The sequence below is a fragment of the Oratosquilla oratoria genome, chromosome 1 (assembly GCF_046742065.1).
Source record: "Oratosquilla oratoria isolate Oo_2021 chromosome 1, ASM4674206v1, whole genome shotgun sequence".
Lineage (NCBI taxonomy): Eukaryota > Metazoa > Arthropoda > Malacostraca > Stomatopoda > Squillidae > Oratosquilla > Oratosquilla oratoria.
The window spans coordinates 60,339,602-60,363,489 of NC_134777.1; the positions used below are offsets into that span (position 1 = coordinate 60,339,602).

A 23,888-nucleotide genomic window follows, 5' to 3' on the forward strand; every position below is an offset into this window, starting at 1 on the left:
TTGTAGTGGTGGTGGACAGGCATGAGGGCCAGCTGTGGCGTAGTGAGGGGGAGGGGTTGGTGTCTCGTGCGACTGATTGTGGACGTAGTGATGTTAGATGCGATTACAGTTGTGGCGCTAAAGCTGTTGCGATGATGGTGGCAATGGTGTTGGTAATGCTGGTAGCGGTAGCCCCGATGGCGCAGATATTAAGTCATGTGGTGGCAGTGGTCACTATCACGTTAGTTTAGAGTGGTGTTAACACGATGGTGTTAGTAGTGTTCATAAGGTGGTGGTAGTGGTTCGTACATGTAATGGGAAGTGAGTAAAGAGTGGGGGGGAGGGCTATGCTGCTGCTGTGGCTGCCGCCGCGTCAGGGACGAGGCGTCATTGAGTTTGAAATCGACACAGCTGCACGTGCGCTCCACACTTGTGCTCCTTAATACATGTACATGCGTGTGTACGCCTACGTGTACATGTGTACTAAGTGCACACAAACGCCCATGATATCCGTATGGAAACAGCTCTGCTATCTACACGGTCGGACCACATCGAACTCTTCATCTGTATCTTTCTTCGCCTTCGTGCTATCCTGGGAAATGCGACTGCCTATCTTGCTTATATAGTTTCATAGTAGATACCAGTGACTCATTTCGAGTACACGAACCTGGTGACTCACATGGGTGCTATCTTTCATCGCCTTTATGCTGTATTAGGAAATGCCACTGTCTATGCTTGCTTATATAGTTTCTATATACCAGGACTCAGGTGTACTCGAACCTGGTGACTCACGTGGGTGCTATCTTTTTATCGCCTTCATGCTGATTAGAAAATGCCACAGCCTATGCTTGCCTATATATTTTCTATATACCAGTGACTTAGGTTCGAGTACACGAACCAATGCTAAAGCGACACGAGACTAATCGACAGTATACAGATTCGATCAATTATTACTCCGAATTCGGAATATACATACGTTAACTCCCCACGACCCTAGTAGTTAGTTAATCACGTCAAACACATATGGCGCAAGATGGCAAGCAACTACAAATGCACATTATCACTAAAAGTTGAAGGAATACCGTTTTAACTATACAAAGTAATACAAGTTTATATTAACGCCGGCGAAATGGGTTGCTTGTTTCGTCTCTGCGTACCGAGAGGCAGTTTCCTTTTTATTGTTTTCCCATTTCATTAATCACCGTTGAGCTAATGGGTTAATACCATTAAGAAGTTATTCCATAGAATTCCCTAAAAAGGAAATTACCTATCAAGCACTGTACAAATAATGACTAAAATTACTGAAGTACACAAAAAATCGTGTAAATAAAAATAAACGACCCATTGGTGGTGGAGGAACAGCAGCTGTTCAACAGCGGGCATTACTGGTGCGAAGGGTAAATCCGATTAATCCATTTTAACTTTACAAGGGAAAAAATGTATGAATTTTTAATAGCTCTCTCTCCTAATCCAATGATGTACTCTACAAGATTTATTTTATCGAAAGCTTCATCTGTCACTTGAATGTGCACACAAGAAATCTTGCTCGATCAAACTCCAGTTTTCACACAATAAAAATTTTGCTTACCATAATAGCCTAAACGATATTGCATTACTTCCCTTTGTGTTGTTGTTTACTTCTACATTAATTAAAGTCTGGAAGTTGTATTTAATGTTCCAGACTGCTCTCTCGTCTACATATGCAATGCAACCTCTGAGGGAGACTTTTTTTTGCCAGATTTTACATATTTACAAAGGTTGCCATGCATACAAATGCACAAAACTCAGTGGTGCCATACGCTGATCGCTGCATAAAAGGAAAGGGTTCGATTGCACGACGAAGGAGGCGCGAGGTGCAGGTCTTCAGGAGTCTCGGTGGCTCGCTGGCGGCTTCTTTTGTTCAAGCAGATATTACGGGCGTCTGATCCGAAAGGCGGCGAGGCCTTGTTCGGTTCGGGGTGTTGACTGGAAAGTCGGGTCCTCTGGTCACTTAGGGACAATAGACTGTCCCTTGGGAGTATCCGTGACAATGGAGAACATCTCGAGTCGGCCTAAAGAAGTTTGGAGTTCTGCTTGCCCTATCTGCGTGTGCGCGCGCGTGTGCACGCTGGACATCGAGGTGGGTTGATAACATCTTCGTGTCTGCCTCTCTGGTGGACTGGATCCATAGAATCCATCGCGAGAACTCCGATACAATAACAACAGTGCCACTCCAAATGAATAAGCAAGCAAGCGCATGCATGCACATCAAGATTGACCGATAGACTCGTAGATTTTATTCTCTTAAATCATTAATCTGCAATACATAACTTCTGAAAAACAGCCAGAACGATATTCTAAAGTTAAACTTTGTCTCTTCTGTTAGGATACAACTGCTGTCATCGACGGCAATTGCGAAATGTACATGGTCACCCAAATGCACTATCACTGACGAGGATTACTCACCTTGGGTTAAGATTGCCAACGCTAGTAACAAGTGTGTCCTCCCCATGATGACGTTCCTCGTCGCTTCTGCGGAAAAGAAAGAAAAATTATTACAAAAAAATCGACATCGACACGAATCTACTGCCACGACCGCTGTGTTCAGAATTTGTTGCAATCATCGCAAACAAAGGAATCCCTGTCAAAATTTAGATTCGAACTCCTGGCACCGACATTTCCAGTGGATAGAACCAAAGTAGTATCTGAAAAGCGTATCCGATCCAATCACCCACCCTCTCCCTTCCCCAGTATTTTAAACAAAGTATTACCTAACCTTCCGAGTGGTACCTCAAAGCACCGTGGCCATGTATGCCAGAGTCGGTGGTTACGGAGGGAGAGGAAGCGAGAGCAACTGGGAAAAGAAGTCTGTTTATCATGTGAAACCATCCTATACCCCTCCCCTTCCCATTTTTTGGATAATTTTCATCCTCACCATAACATTCATTCCGTCCAACTGCATATTCCTGGAAGGTTCTAGCCCAGCTACGTCTTGAGCCAGCTTATTTCAGTTTCTTACACTTACCAGTAAGCGCAGTTATCTTGTCCACCCTCTCCTACCTACCTACAGCAAAACGCTTCATGGATTCTGTCAACAGTTCAATCCACCCCAACCCCCTTTTTTTTTTACCATCACCCGTCTTCCTCTCCTCTTCACGAACGACGCTCTCCACAACCACCGAATACGACTCATTCGGTACACAAACCCCTCGACTGGTTAGGTCTCCACGTATCTATTACAGAAACAATCGCCTTCCAATCACAGCCAGCCGCGCTGGCAGGGACGCGACCAAACCCCCACCACCCCACCCATCCACTCCCATGTTACCCAGCGTCAGATCTAAGAACCCTGGCCCAACATCCATCTACAGTCACTGTGATAGCAACACGATACACACACAACATAGACCCATGTAATAACTGACCGTTGATCAAATTCGGCACACATGCCATACCTTAACGGCTCTACAATATTTTTCATTCGGTCAATTTTTACAAATCTTAGTACTTGGTTCAAACTCGTAAAGAAAAATCTGGGATATATTTCAGGCCTATCCAAAAACCACATCGTGTCGCCCCTAACGCCAACTGCCACCTCTCAACGAAATCACATATCACGTTTCCATTTGCATGTTATCAACGTCCTATCGCTCAAACGTGTCATCATCCTCCCCTTCTCTGGCACCAGTAATCACTACCCATCCCATCTCCTTACCCACACACACCAACACGCAAGCAACGCGTCCCTGAACATGGCGAAACCACCTCGACGAAAACGAGCGTGTTGTCCCTAAGCGCACGGATATCAACACCACGATATCGGATTCCTTCGTTTGCGACGGAATTCCCAGAAAACAATCGATTAATCGTAGCGTTACTTTGCTCTTCAAGAGGAAGTAAAAGCTCAATATTTACAACCTAACTTCAGAGTTATGTCTAATTTTCTAAATTCCTTTCCTAACCTGTAGACCACCATATTGATATGTCATCTATGACATGTTATGATGGAAGGAGGCAACGAAAGGGTGTAGGATGGGTATACTTCGACTCTGCCATCCCAGAAAGAGCTTTTCGGTATGAATGCATCCTGTGTAATACTGTTCCCTATGCTGTGCGTGTGCAAACACGTTTTAAAACTAGCGCACATGGGAAAATATGCACGCAAACAAGTTTTCACCAAGAATTGAAATTAATACATTTCACATACACAATGGAAAAAGTGCTTTTGCAATGGTCGATATAATGGTGACTCACATGGGTGCACACATACTTTAGGGAAAAAAAAACCCTGCTCAATTTTCTGCGCATACCCAACAAAATATGTAGACGGAACGCTGGTGCACATGGATTCCACGTCCAGCTGCAACAAGCCTCCACTTATGGTGGAATACATCTACCAAGACATTACCGTCATGCAAGTGAACAGCAGTAATCGTGTGCAACATCATAGATATGTATGGGGACTTTAATATTTTGCACAATGCACAATCTTCTTCCTAAACAAAAGGAATGCACGCCATCACAAAATGTCATTAATGTAGCTGGACCAGGACCCACCCACCCCATCCTCCTGCCTCACCCACCACCACCCCAACATGGAACCGATTACCGGCTTTAGGGGACCCTTCGTGCACTACAAACAAGGTTGGACCCATCGCATCTCCTAAACCCACAAAGGCCATCCCTCCCCTTCCCCCCCTTTTCATCCAACACCCTCTCTCGAGCGAGCGACCGGCCGACCACAGGAAGGGGGGGAGGGGGTTCTTGAGCAACCGTGACGTGCAAGGGGCGTAGAAGTAACCAACCACAACCAGGCTCAACGAACCCCATCCCGCACTTAAAACCTTTGACCCCCTCCCTCCATCCCCTCTTCTCCTTCCCTTCCTTATCTCCCCCTATGTCTTCCCCGACACCCATTTGCCCATCAAATCCCCCTTTTCCTTCCTTCATCTCCCGCCATAACTTTCCACCCGTGCCTGCAATGCCTCATCCCCCCCCCTCACCGTCCCTGCCCACCTCCCCTTTTCTCTCAAATTGTCACCCCCACCCTAACTCCTCTGGACTGAGGGGGGGGGGGGTTCAGAGCCAAAATTAACGAACTCTAATTAGTTTTCCCCAACAATTTCACCTACTGGTGCACACGCATTTCATGGCCCGGGCTGTACTCTCAGGACAAATTATTCTAGCCCATTTCTCACAGTAATGTAGCTTTGAAAAAGTATACAGCATCTGTATAAAAATATAAGAAATATATACTTGCAAACTTAAGACGGATGTGCAGTTTCAGATATTTGATGATTGCCGCGTACACACGCAGTGATCCAATACCATTTCCCTCCATAGACAGCGAGCTCCCTTCGTGTCTCCCCCTCCACCCCACCCTACCCCTCCAATCCCCCTGCAGGCAAAACCTAAGACAAGCAATTTTCTATCCACAATGATGAAGAGAATCGTTAGTGAAGTGATTAACAAATGAAAACTCAGAGTCGAAAAATGACTTGGGGGAAGCGGGAAGGGGAGGAGGAGTGTGGCATCATTAGTGCAATTGTTCCCGATCTACACTAATTAGGTACCAGTGGCACTAATTACTAGCCCAGATTCAAATTTTCATCAAAAATAATTTTCACAAACAGTCGACAACAAGGGTGGGCCCCCCCCCCCGCAATACTGACTGCAACAACAGATCGACTTTTTATGAAGTATTTTCATGTTTTCAACAGAGCCGAGAGATATTCCAACACTTTTTCATTCCATTCAAATCCCTTTCCAAAAGTTTACACAACGTATTCTTTAAACATTAAATGCTTTCAATAACTGAACATCGCCACACCTCGGGGGGAAAAGTAGATTATGGAAGAGCCTTCTGTTCAATCCCGCACTTGAAACTTACATATTCCAGATACATCGATGAAGTTTTTCTGGTAGGTACCTAACGCCATGTGATACCAGTTGCACAGCGTCTCGCCTTTCTTTCCCCCGATACCAGAACACCCTCCTTAGCCATTCCCATTCACCACGCCTTCATCAACCTATGGCCGTCACCCGTACCTCTACCACCACCGCCTCGCGTTGTCTATTCTCTATTCTCATTCCCTCCAGGTTCCCTCCCACTCGTATCTGTTACTCATCTTTTTCCTCTCTCGTCCTCTTCTCGTTTCGCATCCTCCCTGCACGCCCACCCTCCACTGCCTTCCCTTCCACTCCACGCCACCTTCCCCGCCCCAATGCAATGCATTCCAATTCCCTTTCGTCCTCAGATGTTTCATTATTCATCCTCTTTCATCCGCGCTTCCTCTCCCCCGCCAATCCAACTCCCTTCCCCTCTGGGTCTTCATCTTTCACTCTTTCCATTTACTCCTTTTAATATGTTACCTTCGCTTGGACACGAGCCGAGTACAAGCCGCTCTCCTTACACTTTTTTTTCCGGAAAAGATAAATTCGACAATTAAATAAAACGAATAAAAAAAATACCCATGGTTGGTTTCAGTTTCTATTTGTAAGTCATCATCTCTCGCTATTTCGTGACGCTTTGATCCATCTCCGGCTCTCCTCTGAAGTGGAACAGGGCAGGGAAGTTAGTCAGAAAGGAAGACAGATGGAGCAAGTGCGATTTACTGGACGCCACGAGATAGTAAGCGTGGAGAGGAACGACAGTCGTGGGCCCAGGGAGGGTGTAAGATTTACACACCAACGTGTGTGTGTGGGGGGGTAATCATTATTCTTTGATATAAAGCAGAAATACTTAACTTGAAATGTTTATCTTCATTGGATATAAAACTGGGGCGTGTCTAAAGCAAAAGTTCCTAGCCTAGGATTTTTCCTACATAGGAATTTTGTTTACAACCTAGAAATATCAATCACCTAGCCATCTATCCTACAACATGGCTGCCGCCATATAACAAAAAATATTAATTTGCTTGATATTTTTAGTTAATTTTGTGCCATTTTATATCAATAAATAAAATAAAGTTATATCTTACTGGTTTCGGGTTTTACCGGCACTCGTATTTACGTAAATTCACATCATCGTTATGTCATATTTTAATTTATTTTAAAATAGCTGACAAAATCGCTGAAAGCTAGAATAGCGTCTAAAGCGAATGTAGGTTAGGAAAACATTCACAGGCTAAGGAAATTTGCTTTAGACACGGTCCTGATGCTAGAGTTGAAAAATCTGTTTAAAACGGAAACCATATTACCACCTTAAAAACTCGTTTTGGTATAAAATTTAAGATGATAGATTTTTATTACTTTTTTCTATTTATATATTTTTTTATATATTATATTTTTTTATATATTTTATCTTTTTACCCCATCAACATTCCGCCTCCTGGCACATGCCGCCCGGGGCGGACCGCCCCTCCCCCCTTTGGCCAATGCCCCAAATACAAACTTCTCTAACGTCTGGAGTGGGTAGAGGCCCGTTAGCCCATCCCCACCATCCTCTTGCAATAAATCTTATCTCTCCCCACAACCTCTCTTTGCTTAAGTAGTCAATCCACCTCTTCCTCCAAATCCAACCGAAGTGTAGGAGCTGCGCACTATTTCCTTCGTCACTAAATTTCCTGTCGAAAATCTTCTTAAAACTTTCGGAAGTTACTAGTCAGATTAAAAAAAAAAAGGCAAACACAAGAAAGAAGGGAGATAGGGAAAGGAAGTGGGAAATGAGAGTGAGGGGGTAAATGGGGAGGGAGGAAGGAGGGTAAAGAGGGGGAGAGGGGAAAGAAGGGAAGTACAGGGAGAAGAGAAAGAGGGGAAATAGAGGGAGAGGGTAAGAAGGGAAGAGAGGAAGAGAATGAGGGGGGACTTGTGTGTGCAATTCGCATAAGTATGGGTCACAAAATATAAACATTTCGCAAACTCTGCATAAACAACTCCAAACTCGGCGCGACACCCACGGCACTTTGTAATATCCGACATACCCGCAGAGGCGGCCTCCGCCTCCGCCTGGAGAAGTCCTCTTTCGGAGTCTCTCGTCCAGACACCTTCTGCAAATTCCTTCAACAATATAGCCCAGATCCTCTAAAAGCAACACTACCACCACCACCCATCCATCCATCTCGTATAGGACCTCGGCCTCAGCACTCAGTTCCCCATCACCACTCCGGTGGCCCTTCGACCCTCGCCCTTCCCCTTCTGCCCCTAACCACTCCGCCTCAGCCGCTATTCAGCCCGTAATTGACCCATCATGTCCATTACCCAACCACGTACCAACCATTACCACAAACCAACTTGTCAATACCATGTGTGTGGTGAGGGGGACACGTATATAAACGGGTGCATAGAAAAAGAAATTAGAGGCGACAGATAAGAGAGATAAATACAGGAGATATGGGGAGAGAAAAAAAAAAGCGCGGAGACACAACGAGGAGAAAGACTGAAATGCCGTGGAGGAATTGGAGAAAAAAAAAAAAAAAAAAAAAAAAAAAAAAAAAAAAAAAAGTGAAACAGGTTCATGACTGAAGACCGAAATTAAACTGAATGAGTGGGTGAGATATTATATGTATGTGTATATATATGTGTATATATATATATATATATATATATATATATATATATATAGAGAGAGAGAGAGAGAGAGAGAGAGCGCAAGCGAAACAACTGAATGGGGGTTTGCATGTGGGGGGGAGGAGGAAGGGTCGTCGATGCGGGTTTTAAAGTAAAAAGTATTCAGGACTGGTGAAAGGTAGGGATAGAAACTGGTGTGAGCCAACAAAGTGAAACAGGAAGGGAAACTGAGCAATAGATGGAATTGGGGGTTAAAAAAGGAAAAATGGCAGGAAAGAGGAAATAATAGGTCAATAGGAAAATTGGAAGGTCAAGAGGGGAGGGCGGGAGATGAGATGATGGGAACAATGGCGAGAGAGAGATTGTTAAAGAAAAAGAACAATACGCGCCCACAACCTTATGTACTCTAAGTACTTACCGCCTCTGTGAGGGCGCCCAAACTAGGAAAGGTGGCGGCAAAAGAGTTAGCATGTTACTTGCTTTTGCCACTTCGTTTGAGCAGAAACTACTTCGGTTACAATATTCTACACGTCCGTAAAAACATCAACTATGTGTCTAGCATTCGTACAAGTTTAACTTCTGACTGTCATTCAGCTTCTCACTAAGAGTAATTTCACATATGGAAATTTGGAGAAAAAAAACAAAAACGAAGTAGTTTATACTGAAATGAAGTAGCAAATACAAGTAGTATGCTAGCGAGCTGCAACCCGCAGCGCTTTGAACAGAATACATGGATCCTGCTGTCCCACTGTAGTCGCTATGAGCCGACGCGACGCGACGCAAGCAAAGCCAAGACGAGACGAGACGAGACGAAAACTTCTCTGAAGTTTTCCCTGAGTCCGTCTCGTCTCGCCGCCGTAATATTCGAACAAGAAGCGTTCTCCCGACAAGCAACACACCCATCACCAAGGCCACCGTTGACAAGAGAACGTAGTGGCGTGAATATAGGCGCCCATGGCCGCCTATATATCGAACACTCCAACAGGATATCTAGGAATGAATTGGACCCTCAAGAGACCCTACCTCCCCCTCCCTCTCGGTGACAAGAGATGCCTCCGGGGCGGATAGAACCGACATCTAAACACTAACTGAAACTGCAGTGTCGCTTTAAAAGTTCATGTTCCAGTTAAACTAGGCCATCCCAGTCTGCTTCTGAAGGTTATCTGAACACCAAAAGATTAGGAAGTTAACCATATTGAATCCCCCCCACAGGTCAAAGGTTGAAAATTTACGCATCAGAAGTCATAACCACTGCATCAAAATAAGGCATTCTGAGCCAAGTCTTCCAGTCCAACAAATATGATATAAGAAAACAACTAGAGAATAAAAAAAATGAACAATAAATCAATCGAGCGCAGTTTCCATACTCTCGAAGGCCGTGAACACCTACGGGACTCCAACCCTGAAATCGCCGTGTGATAATACCAGGTTAAGCCTGACCAAGCCAATCTAGGCGCAATCGGTGCAAAAACAAGCTCGCCAAGCTACGCCGTCCACCCAATGTTCAATTCCCAATCACACTAACCAATAACATGCCGTTCGACACAAAGCCTCCCCACTCAATCACGCCAATCTACTCCCAATCGCATCTCTGGTTACAACGGGGAACCACTTAGCATATCAAAGGCAGGATACACATCCATCCACACGCCTAGCGAGGGTCGAGGGCACAACCCGGGGTGAAGGTGGGGGGGGGGCAGGGTGGAAAGAAGAGAGTAGGGCGTAAGATTTGAGAATGGGAGAAGGAAGGAGAGAAGGGCAAGATGGTGGGAGGGAGTGTGTGACAGGGAGGCAAGGAGGGAGGGAGGGAGGGAGTGTGAGTGTGAGAGGGAGGCAAGGAGGGAGGGAGGGAGTGCGAGTGTGAGAGGGAGAAAGAACAGATATTAGAGAAGGGGGCGGGCACTGTCGCCAGGAACATGGAAGTGCGACCGTGTCTAAGACGAGGAAACACCGAATAACCAGAACGAGAAGCCTGTGAACTCTGTGAGGATCACGAACTAGGACTGGGCTGGAGTAAGGCACTTGAGGAGGTACACTACACCAGCACTTCATTACCGAGGGCTACTTACCCCAGTGTGGGGTGTGAAAATGAGGTCACCATGCTTCTGTAGCAATTGCAATGTGTATATCTGTACACGCCAGGAGTCGATGCCACGTATAGAAAACTGGAGTCGAAAATAAAAACCCTGCATCACATCAAGTTTACTGCAACACTTCGAAGGGTTAGACTTGTGTAGTGTTGAATACAAAAGTTTGTAAGCTTCAATTTTGTTTAATTAAGAGAAACATTGTGTTGGGGGTAATTCTAAACTTTCAGTTGACGATTTTACGAAAATTGGGGAAAGGTTTGGGAACTACACTACGTTGTGCAGCAGGGAATGGAACGGAACACCACGGGGGATAGGAAGTGGGGGGGAAGGGGTCCTTTCTTGATCTAGGGATGCTACGATCTCGGGGTACTGTGGAAGAGAAACAATGACGAGGGTGACACCACACCCGCCGCCGCCGCCACCACCACCACCGCCCTACCGTATCCTCTGACACCCCTCAGAGTTCAGAGTAGGGCTGAAACTACCACGAGGTGGGGGTCGGGGTCGCTAAGGAAGGAGGCCAGAGGAGAGAAAAGGGCAGACGCGATGATGAGATAAGAGATATGGAGAGATGAGAGAATGCGAGATGGGAGAGAAGGGAAGAAGAGGAAAGAAAAGAGGGGGAAGGAGAATACGGGGAAAGTGAAGGAAGGGGAAAGAAGGGAGAACTTTGTGCAAATGAAAGCAGGACATGTTAGGTCTCCTGCCGGGGTCGCCACTGCGTGACAGGGCGGAGACGGAGCGTGGTGAACCCAGGACCGGTTGTATGTCAAGCAAGTCTTGTATATTCACGTTGTGTGTGCGTGCGTGTGTGTGTTCGTGAGGGCGCGCGTCTGTGTGTGTGTGTGTGTGTGTGCTCGTGTCTGTGTGTGTGCTCGTGTCTGTGTGTGCGCTCGTGTCTGTGTGTGTGCTCGTGTCTGTGTGTGCGCTCGTGTCTGTGTGAGTGAGTGCTCGTGTCTGTGCGAGTGAGTGCTCGTGTCTGTGCGAGTGAGTGCTCGTGTCTGTGTGAGTGAGTGCTCGTGTCTGTGTGAGTGCTCGTGTCTGTGTGAGTGAGTGCTCGTGTCTGTGTGAGTGAGTGCTCGTGTCTGTGTGAGTGAGTGATCGTGTCTGTGTGAGTGAGTGCTCGTGTCTGTGTGAGTGAGTGCTCGTGTCTGTGTGAGTGAGTGCTCGTGTCTGTGTGAGTGAGTGCTCGTGTCTGTGTGAGTGAGTGCTCGTGTCTGTGTGAGTGAGTGCTCGTGTCTGTGTGAGTGAGTGCTCGTGTCTGTGTGAGTGAGTGCTCGTGTCTGTGTGAGTGAGTGCTCGTGTCTGTGTGAGTGAGTGCTCGTGTCTGTGTGTGCGCGCGCGCACCTTTGTTCCTTCCGGGTAATGAACAATTTTGAACGTTTTCCTTCATTTGTAGGTATCCAATTAGTGGAATTATTTCATGGCCTCCATCTCTGCCATTGTACTCCACAGGTAGCAGCAGCTTGTTCCATTGATCCGTCGTTCTATTTGTTAAGAATTCTTTTCAGATCCATTTGTTCTGTCCAGTTTTAGAACGTCCGTTCGTTCTTTCCACTGACGCCATCTTTCATTTTTTTCACTGTGCAGGGTTATAACATTTTACCTTTTGGTGTTATTCTTAGTTTCAATATGGTCACTGCCGGTAGACACCAGCCACCAAGTTAAGTTCCTTGGACAAATCTCTACGACAGAGTGAGACTGAAAGAGAGAATGTAAGTGCATGTATGCAAGTTTGTGTGTGTGTGTGTGTGTGTGTGTGTGTGTGTGTCTACCTACATGTGTGCGTTTCAGTGTGAGTAAGCGATGCTTGCGTGTGCGTACGTGTGCACGAGCGTGCGTGCCCGTGTGCTAACACAAGACAACGACAGAGTTCACTGCTGCCGCGGTCCGTCTCCCTCTTGTCACCTCCCACCACCACTAATACCTACACTTGAGAGAAGCAACAACTATAACGACAATAGTAGTGGGGGCAGGACAAGCACTCGACTAGTGGCAAGCTTATTATAAAACAACACAAGGCGAGCACAATGGAGACGTTTTAAGGGCACCTTTCGATCCATCACACAAGATTACAGATGACAGGGGCATGAGGTGGCAGTGGTGGGGTCGCGTCTAGAGGGAAGGTAGGAGGATGAAGAAGTAGGATAGAGGGAGGGGGAGGGGCGTGGGACCGACTATTCAGCACCTAAACCCAGAGTGTTTGCATTGTACGTGGCGTTTTATATGTCTGACAGCGCAAGACTCGTGCTGGCGGAAGGGCCTTGCCCACCACCGCAATAGGCGTCGCGCGTGGTCTACAAGTGGGATACAGAGGCGACGCGGTGGTTTTGTGGGCTTGTTCTCAGGCAAAGGTGGAATTTAAGCAAGCATAAGTATGTTATGGTCCCTGACCAACAATACATGAAACTGTAAAGCTATGGTATAGATAATTCTGGCAAATCAATGTTTGCAGACGATATGATAGTAACGTTGAGGCAAAGAGGACTTACAGGGGTTTGTATCAACATTTCCAGTTGCGAGTTAGAGAAGCATCAAAATCAAGAGTTTAACCACAGCGAGAATAAGCGCAAAGATTAAAAATTAATTTTTTAACAGGTAGCCGTTACATTTGGATTTCGACCAGAATGGGCATGGAGCCAATATTTCAATGAATTAAAAAATAATTATAACAATTAAAGATATGAGGAGTGGTTCATGCCCTCAACTACCAAAGCTACGTTAATCTGAGCTATCATCTTAAACGGCGCTCCTCTCCTTAGGGACAAGATCGCACAGAAATGGCGGATATTGGAAAGAATGGCGAACTCGTGGAGCCATATGGATGAGAGTAGTGGACAATAAGGGGGGAGGAACACTGGAAAGTGCCTAAGGCATTTGAAGTGGCCTGTTCGGCCCTAAACAACCACAAGCCCAGTCTCCCTCCATCCCCCATTCCTGGAGGATTATAAAAAGTTGGCAAACAACCCTGTGACAGAGGCCTAAACCCGCTACACAATTCTTCCCTTCCCAAGCCCGTATATACCATTTTATGCCCAAGTATCCTATCAACATACAAATCTACCATTATTCTCAAGAGTTCGTTTAACACATACTGGTATGACCAACGACACCCACTAAAGGGAAGCCCATCCCGAGCAGCAGTAGTACTGTAGTACCTCAATTTCTAAAAGCAGTCGGGAGCGTCACAGCAAAAAATGTAAGTAATCCGTAGTAATGATGGGGATAATGGAAGCATGTGATTCAACAAACAAAATCCCTCCCACTACCTTTACAGTTCGTATCCCCTAACATACGCGCGCACAGAACCACACAAAGCTTTGCGTATTTAAGATCAATTTTATCAGTACGTCATAAATTTGCACATCTTATATCCACGTGTGTTTCACCTAACCTCGTTTTCGACCGAAAGTTCTGGTCTTTTTATTTTACAACCGGGAAAAGATTGCTTCACCAGTTTTCGATGCAAGACCCCCCCCCACCCCCACATCCTCGTTCCTGCCCCCATTCCCCATAGCTTTGTTGCACAGCGCCAACCATCGGCTTACCCTTCATCATTTTTCTCCCATGCTCACCCTCCTCTTTGCCTCCCCTCTCCTCTTTGGGACAGTCTGTTTGTCCATTTGTTCGTTCAAATCCACCACCAAGGAATTCCGCTTGGAAGCACTTCTCAACGGCATTCAATCCTATTGCAAGGCCGATCAATCAATCAATCAGTTACCCCAAGTCCCCTCTTGCAGGAAACCCGCGCCCTTTGGAAAGCCGGCCACATTCACCAGTTCAGCGCATAAGCAGTTCATTGAAGATCTGCTTGGACAGTGTAGAGCAGTAATCCAATCTCCCCTGCGTCTTCTGCATTTAGTTGCATCTAAGGTGTAAGGGTTCTTCTTAATTTTTTTTTTTTTAAACAAGTTACCAACAGGGCATGTCATCAACGTTTTTTCATGTTGGTAAAATATCTGTTAACCACAAATACCATTGCGTGGTCAGGATCTGCAAATTCCAGCTTTCACAAATTATCCTCTCACTACACATCCCATGTACATTTTGTTAACATTGTCTCTCGATCTAAGCATCCCTTCAATTTTAATTCATTAGAGTCATGTACTAAAGACGTGACAATTGCTCGGCCCTCCAACAACAAGATTGAAATTTAATCCCATTCGAATAAGCCGGTCTTCGTTGGTGTTGTTCTCGACGCCACTCAGCTATAACGAACTCTAGATGCTACGCAGTCCAGTCTTCCTACCATTGCAAAATCCTTTGTTACTGCCGAGAAGCGTTCAAACGAAGACATTTGATATGGTCTTAACTGCTAAAGCCCTATCTAACTTTCATTATTTATCCAACCACGTCCAATAAAAACAAGTTAATAATCATAATCAGGCAGACGGTTTTCCGGCTCATGGCGATTTCATCTATCTTCCAAATGGCTTGAATATGTAACGATTAAATAAATGGTACGGCCTTCACAAATAATAGTGTTTGTAGTATATGTTCGGCTGAAAAATTACACGCATATATCCCCAACCATTACTTAAATTACGTTCCCACGACAGTGCCGCTGATAAGGACATTAATATTTTACACATTGACAAAGGACCTGCCACCATACGAACACATCTGAATATTTCATGTGAAAAAGGGAAAATTTAAACATTTCAAGCATTTATATATCGAGAACATGTAGCAATTCATTAAGATTTTTTGGGGGGTTCGTCTTGTTTACATTCCTTTATTTACCAATTACCTTGAAAACATTTCTTGGAAACCCCCGTCCCAGATCCACTTCATACGGTGCAATATATTTACTTTTCTCAGAGAACAAACTGCCTCAAGCTGACACAGAATCTCCGTATTTATATCTTCAATCTACCTTGCACTACCCGTCCCAGTCACCCCTCCGACATATTCCTCAACTAGTCGAAGTTTCGCTTTCCCCAGCACATCTCCGCTAACAACAAACCATCCAATACATCTCCACCCCCATCACACTCCCCTCATCCTCATTCACACCACCGCAAGAGTTCCTCCCCCGCCTTTACCATTCCAATCACACGGCAGTTCCATTATCCCCCCTCGCTCTACCCCTCCTTTCTATCCCCCACCCGCCCCACCTCCCTCGACAACTACTAATCATCATCTGTTTCTCGTTCGCCCATCTTCCGCTAACTCGTTGCCAATAATCTATATCGTTTCCTTTTCCACTACAGTCTTGGCTTAGTTCCCACTCTCCTCTTCCTCTACACCTCCCATGCTCCCTCGCTCACTCCCACGCTGCATGGCATCTTAAATCCCTCGCCGCCGAGCCTCTCTCATTTTACCTACTTTCGGCAACTATTCTCCAAACTTCCAGGAATATTTTCGCCTTCCTCCTCCCTTTCTTCTTTCGACTTTTTATCCCCTCAACTTTGCCAATATCTCCTCGCCTGCTCGCCGCTCTCTTCCATCCCTCCCACCCCCTACCCTCGTTCTCCCTGGAGATCTTCTCGAGAGTGAAGACTAAAGAAGGAAGCGAATTAAACATGTCACCCAGTAATATGAACCCAATGAATGCGGGGCTCTTGTACTGTACTGGTGGCAAGATTTTCCAAAGGTCCACCAGTTCGTAAAGTAGGCCTCATGTGATAAAATCACGTGTTCGAATGTAAATTCAAACATAAAACTATAACAGAATTTTTAACAATCTGCATGCATACCCCGGTTCCGTGACAACGACCAATGTTGCCACAAAGCCATATTACACGAGAATGTGGACCAACATGATATCTTGCCAACTGCACATGGCGAGGCTCCATGCGATTATGACGCTTCCGCAGTTCCTCAATTGTGGAGGTGGACAATGGCTCAAAATCCTGCACGCTTGTGAACTTGGTCTAAAGTCGTTTAATTTCGACGAGGCTCTCCAAGGTTTCCTTTCTGCTGACCCACTTAACCTCCATACTGAATACAGACCAGCGTGACTTACCCGCACGATAAAACTGTCTGTACACCAACTTCACTTCTCGGAAGCCTAAGCTCTAATGACCAAGAATATGAAAAGTTCTTCGATTGTTGGTTCCATCACACGTGTCACTCCTACACTACCTCAACTTACACCAGGTTACATCACCCGAACTGCCCTTTCTCCTTGACCTGGTCATCATAAAGATACGCCCACAGTCCACACTTAAGAAGCGCTATAGATCATATTTCAAGCAACCGCAATGAACCACTCGGGCGCACGAACTCCTCCACTAAAGGTCCACCACCTCCTCCACCCGCCACCCCTTCCCCGAGATGTCTGACCACCAAAACCCCTGACGTTTATTGCCTACGGACAAGGGGTCTTATCGACCTCTGCGATCCCCGTCTAAACTTCCGTATCCCCCCAAACTTCTCCCCTCCATTTATATTTCATTCCCATTGACAGTACTTGTTCTAAAAAAACAAGTTACATCTAGCCCTCAAAGCTCCCCGGTGTCCTGACATTTCATACCCTTGTGCAGCATCTGAATACCGTAATGTAATTTTACATACTGTCATGGCCAAGGACATGAGACTTTATTCAGTTGTGTTACCAACTCGGAAATAACAGTTCCGAGTTCGCCATAACTTTCTCCTTTCAAAGTCCAGACAAAAGTAGAAATTAAACAAATAAACAAAAACAAAAACAAAAAATAATCGCCACAGCTCCCTTTCCCATGTGAATGACCCTCTTCCAGGAACAATATCTCTTAGCACCCACCGCAACTACCGCCGCCGTCAACGCATTTCAAGTGGGCCTCCTTTACCTTACCACGCAGGGCCTAACTGAACTCCCTTTCACCCAAGGCGTTACCTGACGCCTTTCTCAACTCCCGGCCTGGCTTATCCAGTGTATTGGCGAGCCTGTTTAAGTAGCTTATTTACAAGACATTTCTAAGTCTGCCAAAGCAGCTTACCCACAGTTCGTCCGAGTGCCTGTCAGGCGGGAGGCTCATTAAAAAGGCATCTGCGAGATTCCTTATACGTCTCCACTTTTTCCTGACATGGTATAAGAAACCATGACACGAGAAATCCCAGCACCGAGTCCCAATCCTCTTCAAGCCAGTGGCAAAGCCATCTGGGCCACGTCACACGAATATCCAAATTTCGTGAAGAGGGAAAAAAAAAAGTCCCCATCCTTCTGCACACTTTAGAGGAACTTTTGGGCACCTTGTGCTAAGTCTGGTCTGGATGCTGCCAGGCAATTTTATTCATCTGAGGGAGACCAATGCAAACGTAAGAGTGTAATACATGAAATACGATTAAATCGGGAATACAATTTTTTTTTCATAAAAATTCTTGCACCTGCTCACCACTTGTTCTTCGCATAAAATTTTAAATCGCGTCATCGCGCTACGAGTTGTGTCGGTTTGAACTTACGTAAGGCAGTTGAATCTTCGACCTATCTAAACACTTCACTCTCTTGGACACCTGCAAGCTATCTCCACCGTATACACACGTTAGCCTCCGCTTTCACATCTGCACAAACATTTACATCAACTCGCATGAAGTCAGTCCGTTGGCTGCCAGCAGTCCGGCCTCTGTATGGCAATATTTGCAGACAAATTCGAAAGTAGTAGGTCGGTTGCAATCCATCACAAACTAAGCCGCTGTAAACAACCACTCCGAAATTCGAAGGCTTTCCAATGAAGTATTTGCGTGAACAGTTCTCGAAATGCTAGCTGTCACAAACTGGGACAAATTCTAGAATGGAGAGGGTTGATGAATATCCCTCAAGAAAAACACAGCTTCTAATTACACTTAAAACAAACCCTGAAATATATATATATATATATATATATATATATATATATATATATATATATTATATATATATATATCCTCTTTGACAACTCCAGCCCCGTTCAGCTATGTAACTGACAATACGTACAACTTTTGGGACACCACACACTCGAGCACTGTATCTTTAAGAGTGAAATAGATTCCAGGCGTTGGAGCAGGATCCTCTAGTATGCTGGACTAAGACTACTTTCTTCATTTTTGGGACTAATATCAGCTATTGTACCTAAAACCACCCCTTCAGTGTTGCCACAAGCTATTGTAACGACTAAATATCTAGGCTCAACTGCTCCCAAAAATACTGCGTGTAATTTTATAGTCAGTACATATAACCCATCTCCGAAAATGATCCAGGAATTGCAATAACTTTAGACGGACAATTAGAGTTAAATCTTCACTTTAAATGATTTCTAATTTGACATCTCCCTATCTCGGCGAGTACTGTGAGAGGTCAATGGGCATTAAAACTGGCTTATATGTACTTGCGTTGCATCGCCAATTCAGGCGATGTCTGAAGTCTGAAGTTTCGTTGTTTTGCACTCGCCATCAACATGCACGTCACGCGTCCCGCCCAATTCTCCTTCCATATTACGGCGCACTAAAAACAACAATTGTTCTGTACCTTCCCACTACCACAATGCCGATCCTCCTGCTTACAATTTCCTACATCGCCATATACGAAGACGAAACAGGTACCAGTTTTTCAGACCTTAAATTTATTATATTCTCTCCCTACCATTACGGCTGTCCCCTCGATGAGCAATACACAAACAGGCTAACAACCTTCCAAAAATAATGTTTATATATCAACGCACACTCATTTCTTGTCCAATCACGGTCATTCCCTCCTCCAGCTCTTTTGTCGTCCCAATCCAATCAGAACCGGTACGTCGCCTACCATCGCTTCCCTCGCCACACATTTGTTCCCGCCGCCGCCTATAAATCCATCGGCAGAATCCATTTCCCATCCCATCATACCGGCTCGCAAGCACAGGCGCGACGCAGCGCGATGCGCCCGCTTGCAAACCCGCGCTTCATCAGTCTCGTTTCTAAAACCGTTGATGAAATGGTTATCGCCCAACTGGCCATCATTATGATTACTCGTCCCGCCAGCGTGTCCTCTCCATCCTATTTCCCGTTCCTTTTCCCATTTTCTCATCGGAAGTTCCTCCACTCCTTTCTTCCCATTTTGTTTGCTCTCAGCATAAACTTTTCCTCAAGTAAAAAAAAAAAAAAAAAAAAAAAAAAAAAAAGGCCCACCATTAATTTCTGTTTACAACTTTTTCCTACGGCTCTCGGCACGTTCCTCATTACAAGCTGGCGTCCACCAACTCCCACTCCACCCTCCCTCCGCAGTGAGTTTCCGTTATGTTTGCTACGAGTACAAGCCAACTTTACCCATGCTCTATTCCTATTGCTCTCAACCCTTCATCTTCATCACTTACTCTTCCTACGCAAGATAACCACTTAAAGACGATGACCTGAAACATCATTTAAGCTTGACTTTCCCCCCTCACCACCACCACCACTATTCAACACGGACTGTCCATTACCGAACTATATTCCACCAAGTACATTTTTCAAGGAGTCAACCTTGCCATGTACTGTATATTGCTTGGCCTCCAGGCTCCTTTGAGTGACACCGATAGCTGGTGTATCACCATGTTACCGTTATCAGGTATTTCTTCATTTGTCATCAACCCACGACAGGAAACGCTATACTGCTTGGCCCCCAGGCTCCTCTGAGTGACACCGATAGCTGTGTATCACCATGTTACCGTTATCAGGTATTTCTTCATTTGTCATCAACCCACGACAGGAAACACCGTTCTCGGGGTTGTTTAGCTCTATATCCATATCACACATTTATTTCACAAGAAGCACGAGGAGAACAAATTTTGGAAAACCAACAAAACACCTTTAGTGTGCAAAGCATTTTCTGTCGCAAGTGTATTCACCTAAACCCTTTAACGACGTCAAATGGTTAAACCATCTTAGCAACTGACATGTTGTTTTGGCCTTCACCACAATATTTCATTCGGCCGAGGAAAACACAGGAAGACATCACTGTTAACATCACCTTTGAAACTATAACACTTTTGGACCAAGATCAAACGGGCGGGAAAGGGGAGGGGAGGATGAACTCAGCCATATATTCCCGAGTTCATCTCTTCAAATGCTGCCCTTAACTAAAAATCTGTAATGCACACCACGTACTGTTTATACTTGAAAGTGCAAAATATCGCACCAATTAAGAGTTCCTCATATGGATGGCGTTCCACTTTCCCAACGGTCTTTGCATGCAAACTTCCCAACCACTCTTCAGTGTTCCATACAGTGACCATTAACCCCGTCTGTTGCCTTAATTATAACTTGTTTTAAATTACAACAGACTTTTCTTTATGGTCTTCCTATCTACCCCTAACCTTGTGTGTTCCCCTGGCGCCACATCACCCATAATAATTACCAACCTCCCACGCCAGTTTTCCATCGCGTTATTACTCTCTACCACCTTTACACAATCACTACGTCTTCTATTTCTGCCACCGCTGCCCTATGACCCCCTTCTTAACCTGTTCCTAATCACCATTTCCCGAGTTCACTCCTCATTAATACATTTTTTTCTATTCCTTCTCGATTTCTTCAACATCGATATTCAACCAAATTAATATAGGCTAAACGAATGATTTCCTTTTAGTCCTTTATTTCCCTACTAATTTAACTTTTAATTAATATTCAGATTCACTTTTTCCTTCGCTAGCTTACATTTCTCCTATCCTATCTTATCGGATTTTATCATTCCCATCTGGGATTATCGTACGCCTTCCACATCCTTTTTTGACCATTCACATATCGTTTACCACTATCCATTTCTTTACCTACCATTCTATGAAGTCCATTTCAAGGCTCGCCCTAAACCAGGCACCACTTCTTTAACTTATCCATATGGTGTCCCCCTAACCATTTTCCACCTATCATCCTCAAATACCCCTCCTCCCACCATTCGCCCACTCAAGTGCTTTCCTCCTGTTATCGAAAGCCTCACCGAGCCCCATTCCCCCTCGCATCTCCCCCGGTAGCGTCCGCAGGCCCTTGTCATCACCACACTTCAGGAACGCCTCGGCTGTTTCCGAGCCAACTTCTTTCGCAAACTTGTTTTCTTCAGCCATCGTTCCAGATGTCTCTTCTCCCCTCACCCTCGACTTCCTCCGTCTCTTTCCCCTGTTAGGCCATTGCACTCACCCTCTGGTTTTGTCACTTCATCCTCTCAGACTTCGTTTTGCTTCGTTCGCACGGACTCCAGAATAACATAATCTACGTGTTTTCTCCGTCCCTTCCACCGCCGAGTTTAAAATGGCTACACATTCCTCTATTCCCCAATATTTTTTTCTGCTTCAGCTTCATCCTATTTCCGTTTTGTTTCAGTCTCGAGTTCATTCCCATCTGGACACGCATGGGAACCTGCCTTTTTGCCATATAATACACCTTTGCTTCCTCCTCGCCACCACCCTCCCAAACCCACATCTTTCTCCCCAACCACCGTCCTCCCTCCGTCAGATCCACGAGTTTTCAGGCGCATCAAAATTCTCGGGCAGAGGCTTCCAGGGTTCTTCGCAGGAGCCACACAAATTCTTAAGGTTCTCTCCCATCCCCGCATCTGTCAGACCAGGTCTCTCTCGGCTGCCTTTCCTGTCCGCAATCGTCTTTGAATGGCCGCATTTCCCGCTTCATGATTTGTTCATTCATTTTCTCCCGGATTCCTTTCAAGTTCTTGGGTCCCTCCAAGCACACAAATGGATCTTGCTCGCAATGCTACAAAGCACAAGAACAGACAAAAACGTTTTCGAGACGTCTGTGCGTGGCTCACTCTCCGCTCTGCATCGCTTCGTTCCTTGTTCCTCTGAACCCTCTTTCTCCCTTCCTTTCGTCTCTTTCCCCCGTCGCCTACATTACCTCCCTCCTTCCTTCAGTTTCCTTCTTCAAACTCCACGGGCCCACTTTACTTCCTTACCCGTCCATAAGAATATCTACATCTTCCTTGACCGACCTCAATCCTGCGTCTTACGTTCCATCTTTTGGAATAATTTTAGTCTATTTGGCCGACTTTATCCAGGTCGTCTACTACTACAAAAGGAACCCCTAGTTATCAAGGCAACGAGCTCAACCCGCAACGGCATATCAACAGTGACTTGTGCACTACTGTCCTCGTGTTTCCCACAATAAAAACAAATATTCTCGCCGCTGCCGCCATCAGTCGTTTTACTTAGTGATAACTTCTGTTCCTCCCATCTATGTATCTCCACGTCTTCTGGATTCCCCTCCTTTCATTCCTCCTTCCAAGTCGTATAGTTTCATTTTCCCATTTCCCAACAAGGACTTCCCCCTTATTCATTAACCTTTCTCAAGTTCCCTTCCACCTCCCCTTGCCACTATTCATTCGCTTCTATAAATGTACCACTTTCAAAGCCTTGAACTGCCGGTGGGGCGTCCTTACCGCGGCAATATTCGACCACCTTTCTTTCTCATCCCCCTCCTCCAAACATAATTCTTCACCACAGACACATCCTCTTCCCAACACAAACGCAAGAGAGGCTGTACCTTGCAATGAGTAGACAAGCAGATGTGAAGGTGACAAATACAAAAGGTGCTTGTGTATATGCGCACTCAAGCACGCACGCACGCACTCAAGCACATGCGCCCTTTCTTCCCCGTCCTTTGAATTCCCTCATCATAAACTAAAATCTTGCCATCGCGTTGGAGTACCTTCTTCCCTATCTATTACTACCACGTCATTGTCAACGTCACCAACACTACCACCCACGTCGCCACGACTATTATGTCGACACAAGCCTTATCAGCTTTAGCTTACTCCACTTTGGGCCCCAAGATGTACAATGAACTTTTGAGTTGTAAATGCCATTAATCACAGTTATTCTAATCATCTCGTTTCTTAGCCCCCCCCCTCAAACTTCTGTCCTATCAAGTCATCGAAGTTGAACCAATTCCCACCCCCAGCTACTTTTTGCACAGCTTGATCTCGGCACTCAACGATGCCCCGACAATCGCCCTCCACCCTTTCGACAACCCATTCAAATGTCCACTGGCATCCACCCACCTTCCTCTCCGGACACGACTTTCATTTCCAATAGTCTTCATCAATTTCTTCTTATCCGTACCCTGAATTCCACCCTCCTCCTCCTCCCTTCCCTCTTCCATTTCTGGTCCGGTTTGTCCCCTCTCCTGGCTGGAGGGACACAATAGCGAAAAGCCGCAAGGGTCCTCCACTCCTCCGGACCGGTCGGGCCATTTATCGCCACCGGTCGACCGAATTCCCTCTTCTGCCCCTCGCCCGCACACCCACCCCCTCCGCACACAAACAAGAGACTGTGCAACCAACGACGGTTGACCACCGACAACACACAATTGCACTTCTCAGGAGCTTCCTCTTCCACGAGGCGCCGTGGAGAACATTGGTCTGGGGACCACTACTCCAAGGAAACAGGGGAGACGCCCCAACTACAAAAG

The 23,888-nt window shown here is 45.7% G+C and overlaps 1 protein-coding gene across 14 annotated transcripts in view; it reads right to left on the bottom strand.

Annotated features, from left to right (window-relative positions):
• The window catches only part of LOC143031028 (fasciclin-2-like), a 737,926-nt gene that overhangs the window by 316,851 nt on the left and 397,187 nt on the right, over positions 1–23,888 (bottom strand). For all 14 annotated transcript variants that reach the window (XM_076194669.1, XM_076195602.1, XM_076194738.1 and 11 more), the window contains one exon: positions 2,425–2,490. In XM_076194669.1, coding sequence (XP_076050784.1) covers positions 2,425–2,470 — 46 coding nt within the window. In that variant the 5' untranslated portion in view covers positions 2,471–2,490. The remainder of the gene's footprint in view (positions 1–2,424; positions 2,491–23,888) is intronic.